At 29.7% G+C, this 15328-nt stretch overlaps 1 protein-coding gene across 1 annotated transcript; it reads right to left on the bottom strand.

The window, feature by feature from the left end:
* Positions 1–5323: 5323 nt before the first annotated feature.
* Positions 5324–8451, bottom strand: LOC109159810 (late secretory pathway protein AVL9-like). The gene is made up of 3 exons (XM_019307922.1): positions 8261–8451; positions 5834–5935; positions 5324–5447 (listed from the first exon to the last, which is right to left on the bottom strand). The coding sequence occupies exons 1-3, from the start codon at positions 8449–8451 to the stop codon at positions 5324–5326; spliced, it is 417 nt and encodes a 138-aa protein (XP_019163467.1).
* Between the last annotated feature and the right edge of the window lie 6877 nt (positions 8452–15328).

The following is a 15328-nucleotide window of genomic DNA, read 5'->3' as shown; positions in this document are numbered from 1 at the left end:
CATTGTTGTTGTCCATTCAAATTATAATATATATTATATATGTAATGTGTATTTTCGAACATGAATTTTCCATCCGACAGATTATGTACTCAAATCATTAGTTTAGATTCATATAGGACTATAAGAGCAACAATATTAGTTAGGTTTTTATTTGATTTTTGTAAATGTGATTCGGAAAGAGAAAAAAATAAAAAGAAAAATGACAAAGTCTTAAACGTGCCCAGCTGGTGCAGTAAATTTTTTTCTTCTCTTACCTCTCTTTCTCTCTTTCACATGTGCAAAAAAGCTGTAAAAACTCTTAAAATATCGTAAATGGAGTTACTCTAAATAATGGTAATAATAATAAGATAAAATATGGAAATAAATAAATGATACAATACAAAATTTTTTTTACATGTAAATATGAAAACACAAATCATACAATCTCTCTCTCTCTCTCTCTATATATATATATATATATATATATATATATATATATATATATATATATATATAGAAATGAAATAGGAAAAAAATTTCTCGCCAAATAAGATTAGCAATATGAATGCATTTATTGTGTTCACATTTATTGGTAAAGTTTTATATTTAATATAATTTTTGTATATATTCATTTATTTAAACCTCAATTATAATTAATTTGACTCCACATATATAAAAATGAGAAATTAGATATAAAATAAACATAGTTCTTACATAAATAATTATTTTTAAATGAATAAATTTTTTGTAGAGATTTTTGACAAATATTGCCTGTTATTTTATTTACAAATTTTATTTAAATACGTTAGCTATGTAATTAAATTAGTTATCTCAATTTCAAATTCAAATAACAATACAATTAACAATAAACATTAAATACGTTAGCTATGTAATTAAATTATCTCAACTCACTGAAGCATAAAAAGCCAATAATGCCACCATTGAGGCTCAAACTCATAACTTCTCATATGAGAGTCCAACCCAGGTGCCATCTATGCACAAGATGCTTGGCAAATATTACATTGTATATAGTTATACTTACATTTTCTTTTGGAAAATAAAGAAGGTATACTTACATTTTTAATCAAATCAATTAGTATTATAACATTACAACAATACCTATAAATTTTTGTATGTGCATCGCACAGGACAAATACTAGTTTTTTTTTAAAAGGAAAATAAGATCTTCCTTGCTTATAGATATAACTAGTTTTTTACGCGCATTGCGCGATTGAGATAATGCCAAATGTTTTTTTTTTCTTTTAAATAAGTACTTTAAAGTATATCAAGGCAAGATTATATTGGAAATGTTAATGCATAGATAATTGAATGTTGAATTTACGTATTTAAATAGGTAATTCTAAGTTTACAAATGCAAGATAATATAGTCAAGATTGATTATAAGTGTCAATAAAATAATTGTATAGGTATGGTTGAAACCAAATACGGGACATAAGGGAGAGCAAATAAAAATTAGGGTATAAAATATTAAATATATACTAATATTAAAGAGCTAACTGCTGATTGCCAAACAATGACATTCTGAGGTATAGTTTCCCACTTCAATTTGTTGTGTTATTTGAATACTTTTTTGGTCAATAAATCCCCCAAGTATTTAATATGATTGGCTTAGTTATATATTTTTATTTTTTTAAAACTTTTTTTTTTTGAAAGCTACTGGTTCTATTACATTGTAGTATCTGGTTCATATATTTTTTTAAAACAATTATTATTATTATTATTATTATTATTATTATTATTATTATTATTATTATTATTATTATTATTATTATTATTATTATTATTATACCCTTAGGTTATTTACATATTAATCTAAACAGCTAATTTTTTCAAATATCTTTTTATCAACCGTTGATATAATTCGCTGGTCAAATCTGCTAATGCTAACCGATAACTACTGATTGTTAAACAAAGACATTACGAGATAGTTCTCACTTCAATTTGTTGTGTGATTTGAATACTCTCTTTGTCAACAAATTCCTGAAATAGTTAATATGATTGACTTTATTAATTTTATTTTTTAATTTTTTCATGGTATTAATAAAATACTTGGTAAATAAATATATAGCATTATTTTGTATTACAACTTTGATATTTAATTAAAAAAATAGTGCACAAAAAAAAGATAATAGACAATGTAGTGAATATAATCAATTAATGAATTTGAATGTAAATATTTTTACATTGGAGAAAAATAAAGACAATATAACTAATAAAATTATTTCTCTTAATTAATTTATTGATAATGAATAATTTTTTTAATAAAGACATTGTAGGGACACTGTTGCGAATATAACCAATTGATGAATTTGAATATAAAGAACTTTTATATTGGAAAAAAATAAAGACAATATAACTAATGAAATTATTTCTCTTATTTAATTTATTGATAATGAATAATTTTTTTTTGAATAAAGACATTGTAGACACATAATTCTAAATTAAAAAAATGCATATGTATTATTTTTTGTTGTAGCTACTAAATTATTATTTAATTTAAGGGAAATGACACTTTTTGCTCTTGAGTTATATACTTATAGCATTTTTCCCCTGAATTATTCATGTAAGCATATTAGCCCCCTCAATTATTTTAAAAGTGGTGGTTTTCCCCCCCTGATATATTAAATTGACATTTCTACCCTTAAAATAAACATCCTATTTATTTTTCTTCTCCAACAAATTATTGCGTATACGTAGGGATGACCACAGTTCAATTCGAATTGAACCGGACACTATAGCAATCAAATTAAAAGTTTCCGGTTACGATTCAGATTCAGAACCCAATATTTGGATTTCAGTTTATTAAAATTATGAATTGAAAAAAATTAGATCTTGAACCGTGAACCGACGGTTCTGGATCTGGTTTGTGATTTTGAACCGTCTTTATTTTAAAATTTTATTTTTTATTTTAAAATAGTCTAAATTCAACAATAAATGTATTTTATTTTTTTCAGTTTGAAACATGAACCGGCCGTCCCGGTTCGTGATTTTAATAAACTCTAAATATCGGGTTTCGATTTTAAATTGTAATTAGAATATTTCAGTTTGGTTGCTATAGTGTCTGTTTGGTTTGAACCAAATTGTGGTCATAATTTGTTGGAGAAGAAAAATAAATGAAATATTTAGTTTAAGGATAAATATGTCAATTTAATATTTCAGGGGGGAAAACAGCCACTTGAATAATTCAGGAGGAGAAAGTGTTATAAGTATATAACTCAAGGGAAAAGTGTCATTTTCACTTAATAATTTAATAAGAGTAAAATAAAGTACTAATTATACCAATTTTGATTGGGATGGAATTCGAACCTAAGACCTTTCTTATTGAGGATCGTTATGTTGTGCATCTGTATGCACCATGCGATGCAAAAACGACGTCACTTTATTAAAAACGCACATCCCACTTAAAAAAAAAAATCAGTTTCGATTCTCTTCAACAGCATTATGTTGTTCATTCATTCTGGAATTTTAGTTCATAGATTCTGGAATTTTAGTTCATTGATTATGTATATTTAGACGTAAATTGAAACTGATTTTTTTTTTCATTCATGCTGGATATTTAGTTCATTTATTATGGATATTTAGTTCATTTATTATGGATTTTTAGGTCATAGATTATGGAATTTTAGTTTATCGATTCTGGAATTTTAGTTCAAATTATACACAATATAATGTTGTTGCTGGGAATCAAAACTATTTTTTTTTTTTTTTTAAGTGAGACGCACGTTTTTAATAAAACGACGTCATTTTTGCATCTGTATGCACCATGGATGCACATCATAATTTGCCTCTTATTGAAATCAATGACTACTACTCGGGAGAACGCAACCCTGAAGTCTGAAATCAAGAAGAAGGACGTAGAGGGTAGCAAAGTGAATGAGGAGTCTGCTGCTTTAGTAGAAACCGCAAAAGCTGCAGAATGAGAAGCCCTGATGAAGCTCGCATATCTAACAGAGGAAGCCGATAAAAGCAGCAGAAAGGCAGCACGCGTTACCGAGCAGCTGGATGCAGCACAGGCTGCAAATTGTGAACTGGAAATCGAGTTGAGAAAGCTGAAAATGCAGTCCGATCAGTAGAGGAAAGCCGCCGAGGCAGTAACATGCTCACAACCGGTAACAACGGGAAATTTGTTGGGAGGACAGTTTCAATGGACTACCACACCATTGGCGGGAGGCTAGGCTCTCCGTTCTCCGAAGACATGGAAGACGACTCCCCCAAGAAGAAGAACAATGGTAGCGTGCTAAAGAAGATCGGTGTGCTATTGAAAAAGTGCTAGAAATAGACGAAACGCATTGTAGGTAGCCATAAAATCTCTCGATTTATAGTCCATTTGAAACAATTTCTTCCATTATGTGTCTATAACCAGTCTGTTTTGATATCCATTCTTAACAGGTGGTTCTTTCTGGAATAAACATATTAGCAGACTTTTGTATAGCTATGATTATGATTATGATGTGGGCATTGTAGCAGATAGTTGGAGGTGTAGCAATTGTTCCCTGCATTTTTATGTGTTTATTATGTTAATTGGCCAACAGTTTGGTCTGTCCTGTATCATCGTACTGTATTTTAACAATCTCAAGTAATTTGATGCTCATATGACTGATTTGTGAATTTTAAGTCTCTGTACTTTTATCATTTGAGAAATCTATACATGTAACTGGAAATCTTTATGTGAACTATCAATTGGAGCCTATTATAATGGCAATTTTTTTTTTTTTTTTTTTTGTTGAGTGACGAGGAAATCTTCCATTACTGTTCGATGGTGTGAACGAGATAAATTTAGCCTTATTATTCTGTGAACCTATTTAGGTTGTCTATAGTTGATAAGTTAATAAGTTCTCAAACTAAAAATGTTAATAAGTTCTTATTGGGAGTCGAACTTGTAAGTTTGTTGTTATCAAGTCAACAATTTGATCTAGTAAATTGATCACATAGGCTTTAAAAAAAAAATAAAAAATCGAGCACATAGTCCTGGATACATGCATTAATTTATTAAAAAATTTAATTCTTAAAAAAAAATTTAAAACAATCGGGTATCTGCTACTACTATTCCAGCTTCACGCACAACGGCTTCAACAAGAACTATATGAATAGCATAGCGTTGTAGCGCTAGTCTAAACTAGAAGCTGTTGCTTGTTCGGTAGCTTATATAAATGGTAGCCCTTTTATTTATTATTTAGAATAAACTGAATGCGGAAAGTATGGAAAAACATCTCGTAATGTATTTAACCAGAAAATATATTATACTCCTGCGGCCTACTTCTCATCCTAGGGTTTGCAGGTATGAAAGAGTCCCCTCTCTGTCAGAAGGTGTGACTGTCTTGCCTCAAACGGGGCCCCCGGGAGGCCCGTCGGAGGCAGCAGAAACCGCATCTACGAGAAGCTGCAGTGGATAGGCTGAAAGCAGTAAAGCATCAAAAGAGGATCTCCTGCGGTCTCCACTACCAGACCTGCTTTCCACGGCTTACCATAATAGGATAGGAGCTGCTCGAAAAGAAGCTATAGGCGGGCTTCCTTCTTTCGCTCTCTCTGGCCTAGCTTAACCTCTCAGTTCCACAACTAACCCCCAAAAGAGCTGGCAGATGCAAGGAATAGGACAGGAGGTCTCACAAATGCACACAATAATAAGAATTCACATCTGAACAGTTTTCTATATATATATATATATATATATATATATATATATATATATATATATATATATATATATATATATATATATATATATATATATATATATATATATATATATATATATATATATAAAAGAAAGAGTATTTATACTATGGAACCATTCTACTCATATTTTTCACATTCAATTTTAAGTTTTACCCACCTTTCACTATTATCACCATCTTCACTATTGTCATCATCGTCACCGCTATCATCGTCGTCACCGTCGCTATCGTCATTGCTATCATCATCATCATCATCACCGCTATATTATCATCAATGAATTCACAATCATCATCATCATCATCAATGGATTCATTGTAGATCCATTCAAGAAAGAGGTTGATCAAAGAGTAAAGGATAATCAGGATAAGCTGAGAAGCTGTAATGAAACCCATAAACCGGAATAGGATTCTATAGTTGTCATTTTTGAAATAATATACATAATATAAAGTTGATGCTTGTAGAAGAAGACAATACAACCAAATCAGTATAGCAACCTTGGTAAACATGATTAATATAATATCTAAATAGCTTGTAGAATGATGAAAGAAGATTATAGAATGATGAAGAAAATTATAGAATGATGAAGGGTTTATATAGTATTAACTAGTTATTATGTTTAAGGATTTTAGTATGATTGGGAAACCATAAGTTAATCTTAAACCAGTTATAATTTTAGTATTTTAGTATGATATGCCAACTTTAATCCATTAGGATTTTAATATGATGGATATAACCTTTCTATAATTTATCTCATTAATATATATATATATATATATATATATATATATATATATATATTATATTTTATAATTTTTATTTCTTTGGTAGTAAAAGACACCAAATTATTATATATGTATGTAATATTTCATCTATATTTTTTCTTCTTTCAGGTGGGCGATTGATTGACAAATCTATTTCTACTATCTATCTACTTCTACTCTTATATATATACTAGTTTTTTACGCGCATTGCGCGATTGGAATAATGCCCAATGTTTTTCTTAAATAAGTATTTTAAAGTATATCAAGACAAGATTATATTATAATTGTTCATGCATAGATAATTGAATGTTGAATTTGCATATTTAAATTGGTAATTCTAAGTTTACAAATGCAAGATAATATAGTCAATATTGATTATAATTGTCAATAAAATAATTGTATGGGTATGGTTGAAACCAAATACGGGACATAAGGGAGAGCAAATAAAAATTAAAGCATAAAATATTAAATATATACTAATATTGTTTGAGGAGATTCCGGCTGATTTGTGGTTAGAGTTCTATTAAGACTTTAATATTAGAATTAGATTAATGTTGTAGTTATAATTCTATATTATACTTTAATATTAGAATTAGACTAATGGTCATTTTTTCTACCCAATGTTAAAAATTAAAATCTGAACAATCTGAACTATTCATTTGATTTAATAATTTGACGGTCATTTTTTCTACCCAATGTTTATAATTTAATAAATATTTGAAAGTATATAAATGCAAGACTATATATGAGAAGTTCAACATAAGTAATTTAATGTCTAATTTGTTTATTTAAATATGTAATTCATAGTATATGAATACAATGTAATATAGGAGATTCATTATAATTGTTACTAAACTTTTTTTAATTTATTGATAATGAATAATTTTTTTAATAAAGACATTGTAGGATCACTGTTGCGAATATAACCAATTGATGAATTTGAATGTAAAGAATTTTTATATTGGAGAAAAATAAAGACAATATAACTAATGAAATTATTTCTCTTATTTTTTTGAAAGTTACTGGCTCTTCTAAATTAAAGAAATGCATATGTATTATTTTTTTGTTGTAGCTACTAAATTATTATTTTAATTTAATAAGAGTAAAATAGAGTACTAATTATGCCAACTTTAATTGGGATGAGGTTCGAACTTGAGACCTTTCTTATTGAAATCAATGAGTAAGTTAATGGTGAACTAACAGAAATTAATGAAAAAGATAATATTTATTAGAAAAGTTAACGGATAATCATATTCATTAAGGATAAATTAGGAAATCTCAAGGAAAAATTAAAATCTGAGCCATTCATTTGATTGAAAATATTGACCGCCATTTTTTCTACCCATTATAGGCATAACTCTCTTGGGTTCTTATTAGTATAGTATATATATATATATATATATATATATATATATATATATATATATATATATATATATATATATATATATATATATATATATATATATATATATATATATATATATATGGCTTACTCTATGGAAACTCAAAATCCCCCCCCCCCCCCCCCCCCCCCCCAAAGTGAAAGACATTCCTTTGAAGAGCAATTAATGATATTCTCCCCACCACTACAAATTTGCTTATAAAGAGAGTGGACGTGGAACCAAATTGTGCTATGTGTTGAATATCTCAAGAAAATACTATGCATGCTTTGATGTTGTGTGATTATGCAAAGGCCATTTGGGGATATCCAACCTTCCAATAACCAATAGTGTGACAAATATTTTCATGTTTGGTTTGGAGATCTTCTAAATGTTCTTGACTGTAATAGAATATTATATGCAACAACTATTCTATATCACATATGGAGAGCACGGAATGGAGCGGTGTGGGATGCCTGCCTTCCACGCCCGAGGGGTTTGATTGCGGCAGCCACCGCAACCATACTAGCATGGCAGCAAACCCGCCACACCACCGTCGCGAGGACGCCGACCGACCATCCTGCTGCCTCGGCCGATGCACCGCCAGTACTGCATGGGCAGTCCGTCACCATGGCAGCCGCGGTAGCCGCCCCTCAGCCGAGAATTTGCCGCTTCGATGTTGGTTACCTCCACGAAACAGGCAAGGCAACATCGGGTGCAGTCCTCCTCGATGCAAACGGGGGATATGTTGCAGTATTCAGTACGCCCCTTCAAGATTGTTTCTCACCGCTCATGGCCGAGGCGATTGCATGCAATGAAGTTTTGTCATGGCTAAAGGATCGGGGAGAGGAGTCTGTAAAGCTTTATACGGATTGCCTCACACTACAGCATTATCTCACTTCGCCACCATCTATGTTCCGTTCGTACGTTGGCTATGCTATCAATAGCTGTCGGGCAGCTGCAACTTCGTTTGGTTTTTGTTCTTTTAATTTTATTCATAGATCGAACAATTATTTAGCACATACCTTAGCATCTACATCTTTCTAGCATCATACTACTATGTATTGGGATTTAATCCCTCCTGACATTATTACGGCTTATTTCTAATGATATTACCACTGATCTTTCAAAAAAAAAAATGCTAGCAATTAATTAACTAAGTAAATTTAATGTTAATTTTTTGGTCATTATTTTAAAATTCTTTTATATTATTATACTTCTATTACAAGACTAGTTCTTTTACGCGCTTTACGCGAATGGAATAATGCCCAATGATTATTTTTAAATAAGCATTTCAAAGTATATCAATGTAATATTATATCGGAGATATTCATGCATAGGTAAATAAATGTTGAATTTGTTTATTTAAATCGGTAATTTAAAGTATATAAATTCAAGATAATATATGAGAGATTGATATATTGTCACTAAAATAAATGTTTGCAACTTTGTAATAACGTTTATATTGTCACTAAAGTAAATGTTTGCAACTTTGTAATAACGTTAGTCTAAATACTTAGTCTGAAAACGATAATCTAAATAAATACTACTTTTGGTTTAAATTTCTCTAATTATTCTTAATTCTCTTTTGGGTAGTATTGTCATTGTCTTCATCTTTAGTACATGTCCTTTTTTTTTTTTTTTAGTGTGTCATGTGCAATTGGGTTACTGGTGATAGCATAGATGAACTCATCGTGCAATGAGATTATGGTGTAGGAAGTTTTAGATTTGCCTTGTTGTATATATGATGGGATCTTAGTTGTACTATTAACTTTTTATCTTACAAGCACCTATTATTGATATTTGGTAGTGGTACGTAGTTTTTCCCCTACATGTTTCATGCGTTGTGAGATGTGTGTCGTAGGTTATCATGTGAAAGTATTGAACAAAATATTAATATTTATTATATTTGTATAAAATACTTGGTAAATAAATATATATAACACATTTTGTATTATAACTTTGATATTTTTTTTTTTTTTTGAAAGTTATAACTTTGATATTTAATTATAAGATAATGTAAAAAGAAGACAATGGACAAATGTAGTGAATATAATAAATTAATAAATTTAAAGGTAATGAATCTTTGAATTGTAGAAAATAAGATAATATAACGAATGAAATTATATCTCTTTTTAAATCTTTTTATAATGAATAATTTTTTAAATAAAGGCATTATAGACATCTAATTCGAAATTAATTAAATGCATATGTATTATTTTTTTGTTGTAGCTACTAATTTATTTAATTTAATAAAAGTAATAAAGTGACGTATATACTTTTCATCAACAATAATGAAATCATTGATTTTTTTTTTACATTTATTATTGAGATAAATTGTTTTGAGAGTTTGTCAATGACAATTGTTACAATTCATGTGTATAGATGATGATAATAAATAATTCAAAATATATAGTTACTATAGATATTGTTATAATGATATAGTAAAAATTAACTTACAAATTTCTTTAGAAGTTTTCATGCATTGATAAAATTCTGATGTGTATACTTGTTCAATTGGAACCCGTGGGATGTCAACATTGTCAATTCTTTGGAAAATGGTCCTACCATTTTAGAGTCTAGGTGTAATGTATTTATGATCAACAACTTTGTAGTTAGGTCGTGCAGGTCTGACAATGATGTAAGAACCATTTTGTCCGATAAAAAAATAATAGTATAATATTTGTAAAGTAATGTACAATTGTACCATTATAAAAATACATACAAAAAATATTAATACCGTAACCACCTAAATCATACTAATAATACAAAAGTATAATTGAAATATTAAGTTTTGTTCTGATCTAAATAATCAAAAGAAGATGAATTAAACGAAAAAAAAAAAGAAAAAAACAAAAACAAAAAAAACTTAACCTAATTTTTTTTAATGCATAAAAATCAAATGATTTTTAAAGTTCTTGATTTATAATATTTGATGCTTAACTTTGAATGTTATGTATTTAGTCGGACTAATTATTGGATCAAAGTTTATGTTAAATTTTATATTATACATATTTTTAATATATTTTAACATATTCGTAGTATATGTTTAACAATTATGCTAACTATAATTAGGATGGGGTTCGGACCTAAGACCTTTCTTATAGAAATTAATTAATGAGTACGGTGAAAGTAATAAATAGTTAACGGAATATCCCGTTACTCAAGTTTATACTAACGGAATTTAGGTTATTTAAGGGAAGAAAATAATATAATAGATGGTAAATAAGGAAAATCATTAAAAAAAATTACTAAAATCAAAATAATATGAACCATTCATTTTAAGAAACAATGCTAACGATATTTTTTTTGTTCCAGTTAAGGGCCTAACATTATTGGCTCTTATTAGAATTGTAGATTAAGGGCCTAATATTATTGGCTCTTATTAGAATTGTAGATTGTAAATATTAGAATTGTAGATAGATAGATGTAGATTGTAGATATAAAGAAATAAAATTTGACTAGTACTAAGTATTTAGGTTGTTGTACATTTTACCAGGACTATGTGGTCCAATGGTACCCGGGTTGGACTTCCATTAGGAAGGTTGTGAGTTCAAGCCTCAATGGAGACGTTATTAGCTCTTTGTGTTTCAGTAGGTTGAGAAAGTATATGAACAGATACTACAATGTAATAGAGCTAGTAGCATTCAAAAAAAAAAAAAAAAAGGTTGTTGTACATTTTGGTCTAAGATGGAATCATACGATTGATCAACTTGCGTCTGACCAAACTAAAGTGACGACACCATTTCATTATCTATCTATCAATCCAAATATGCCTTTTTATTTGAATTTTGACCATATCTTATGTTGTGCTACCAACCATTCAACCAATTTTCTGACATATACCATACTACTGCACTATGCCATGTGCTATGTACAAGATCAATCTTTACATCGTGCAACTGCATTGTGCGTCCCGTCTTGTCCAAAACGACGTCGTTTTATTAAGTTGTGTGTGGAGTTAATGCGACGGAGTTTATATGTATTCTATTATATAATTATGTACATTCAAAATAAGAGATTTTTTAAGAGTTAAGAGTTTATGTGTATTATGTACTATGTATTATGTTAGATTATGTGTATTACCCTTTCAAAAGAGATTGTATATTATGTTAGAAGTTTATGTACATTTTATTATACAATTATATACATTCTATTATACAATTATATACATTCGAAACATTGAAATTTTTTTTAAAACTTAACAGCAGACATGGGAAACAGAATTTCCAAAAGAAAAAGATACAAAACGACATCGTTTTGGGCGAGGACGCACAATGGATATAATTTGCCTCATAGATAGATGCTAGTAATTTAAATGTCTTAATTGGACTAGTAGATATGTTGAAACACATCTTATAATTTATCTAATCCACTAGTCTTTAAAGTAGGCCGGATCGGTGATAAGCTTTTAAATTTGAGGTTTAGACTTATATAAAAAGATCAACTAATCCGTTGAACTAGGTTGAAAATTCAAGCACACTATCTATATATCAAGTTCAATGACATATTTAACATTTAGCCATATAATAAATTCAATAAAATTTATTTCAAACGCAATAAGTATTACTATAATTTTAAAGTGATAATACTTCTAAGGATCGGACTCACCTAATTAGTTGAGTTAAGAAGATTAACACATTAATTAGTTGTGCAAATTATTTTGTGGATCAAGGTTGACTATGTGAATTGTGAATTCGGTTCAAATTATGTACTTGCAATTATTATATTATGTATTTTCAGTTAATAAATTATGTATATATTTTAACATTATTCTAAATTCATAATATGTGAAGATACAATTATAAATATATAAATTAGACCGTGCATGTTGACCTTGGTTCATGGTGTGGATTCATGGGATAATTTGTATAATTTATATAAAGCATAATGGCCAGATGGTGTTCCAACCTATACTATGTTATGTAATGATTGAACATGTATAGCCGCAACATGGGCATGACTTATGAATTAGTATTTTTTTTTTTATGAATAATATGTAATTAATAATAAGCTGTTCGGTTGTTATACGTTGGATCATGGTCCATAGTGTTATGTGGATCATAATTGTCAAATGAAACTGTAGTAGAATTAAAATGATATTTTAGTGTTGCTAAAATGAAATTAGTGTGTGTGAAAAATGAAACTAAAAAACAAAGCTCATTCAGTAACGTATTGTCAAATGAAACTGTAGTATAATTAAAATGATACTTTAATGTTATTAAAATGAGACTAAAATTCAGAACCATACAATAACATATATTGTCAAATGAACGTGGAGTGTAATTAAAACAATATGTTAGCATTATCAGGGGCAGATCTAGAAATCTTCGTCACTTGGGGCGAAAGATTAAAAATCAATGAAATATTTTGAGAAAAATTACTTAGAGGCCGAGTCATAAATATTTTAAATTATGATGAAAAAAATACATCAAAATGAGATTAAAAAAGTATTCAAAATAAAATATGAAATATTATTAATTAGATAAAATAATTTGAATAGAAAACATATTATAAAACACACACATCACTATTAATATTAAAAATCAAGAAATTAAAGAAACACAATGTTACAAATAAAAATTCCACAAAATATGAAATATAATTAATTAGATAAAATAGTTCGAATAGAAAACATATTATAAATTACTAATATCACTATTAATACTAAAAATGAGATTAAAAAAATATGATGTTACAAATAAAAAATTCAATTAGAATTAATCTCACTATAAATTAATGTGGTTAGATTTGAACCCCTAACATTTAGGTAAAAACTAAGGGTGTGTTTGGTTCGCATATGGGAATCGAAATCGAAATGAGTATCAAATACTTGGTAATGGTAATGAGTTTTGGTGTAAGTATTTAATATGTTTGGTAGTATGGTGGAATTGGAATGATTACTAATAGTAGTGCTTGAGAATGAAACCCTTATTTTATTTGGGTATGAGTTTTTCAATTGATGTAGTATTCGAAACCCGTAGTAGTGTTCTAAAAACCTATCAATCAAACAATAACAATCACTTTCATACCAATTCCTATAGGCAAAACACATCAACCAAACACACCCTAAATATCTTACCATCTACACTAATTCATTGATTAAATTTATGTAAATTTAGTATTTATATGTAAATTATGTATTTATAAGTTCTTGGTGGCAGCTGAGGTGGGTCACAACTTGAACAGGAAGCAGTGCGATGTAGTGGGCTGGAGTGCACTGAAGTTGGACATGTCAAAAGCATACGGGTGGAATGGAGTTTTCTGGAAAAAATGTTGAAGGTGCTGGGTTTTAGTGATAAATGGGTTAATCTAATAATGCTGTGTGTGACAACAGTGAGCTATACTGTAATGGTGAATGAGGAAGTGGGGGGACGGGTCAAACCGACTCGTGGACTCAGACAGGGAGATCCTCTTTCCCCTTATTTATTCATTATCTGTGCTGAGGCATTTTCGATGTTGTTACAGAAGGAACAGATGGCAGGATCTATACATGGATGTAGAGTGGCCAGGGGTGCTCCCCCGGTGTCTCATTTATTTTTTGCGGATGACAGCCTGCTTTTCTTTAAAGCAAATATTCAGGAGGCTACTGTGAATAAAGAATGTTTGATGAGGTATGAGAATTTATCTGGACAGGTGGTGAATTATAACAAGTCAAATATATGTTTTAGCCGAAATACCCACCACATGGTCAGAACGCAGGTGGCAAATTGTCTTGCGGTAGTGCAGACTGATAACTTTGGGAAATATCTGGGCCTCCCAATGTTTGTGGGCAGAAATAAAAGAGCAGTTTTTTCCTATGTGGAGGGAAAAATCAGGCAGAGGATTGGATCGTGGAGCACAAAGTTATTATCTCATGCTGGTAAGGAGGTTTTATTGAAAAGTGTGGCTCAATCTATGCCAACTTTTTCAATGAGTGTTTTTTTGTTGCCTGAAACAGTTTGCCAATCTATTGAGAGGGCCATGAATAGATACTGGTGGGGAAATGGTAGAGATAGGGGATTCACTGGAAGGCATGAGATAAATTATGTATCCCCAAGAAGTTTGGTGGTTTGAGTTTCAAGGAATTGAGAGCTTTTAATTTAGCTATGCTGGGTAATTAGGCATGGCGTTTTTTGACAAACCCAGAGTCTCTGGTGGCAAGAATATATAAAGCCAGGTATTACCCCACTTCTAGTTTTGTTGATGCTTCTATTGGTAATTGCCCAAGTTTTTGTTGGAGAAGTATAATGGCAGCACTTCCAATAGTGGTGGCTGGGATAAGACGCAGGATTGGAAATGGTGAGACAACTCTGATTTGGGGACACCCATGGCTCCAGGATAATCCAAGTCCCTTGGTACAAACAATTATGCCTGAAAAGTTAAGAGAGGCACGGGTAGCAGGTTTGATTGACCCACAAACACGAACTTGGGATCCACATATTTTATCTGATTTATTTATCCCTGAGGATGTGAGCAGAATAGTTATGATCCCTGTTAGCCCTGATTATGATGACTCGTGGTACTGGA

The sequence above is a fragment of the Ipomoea nil genome, unplaced genomic scaffold (assembly GCF_001879475.1).
Source record: "Ipomoea nil cultivar Tokyo-kokei standard unplaced genomic scaffold, Asagao_1.1 scaffold2845, whole genome shotgun sequence".
NCBI classification, from domain to species: domain Eukaryota; kingdom Viridiplantae; phylum Streptophyta; class Magnoliopsida; order Solanales; family Convolvulaceae; genus Ipomoea; species Ipomoea nil.
This window is presented reverse-complemented; position numbering and strand designations above follow the sequence as displayed.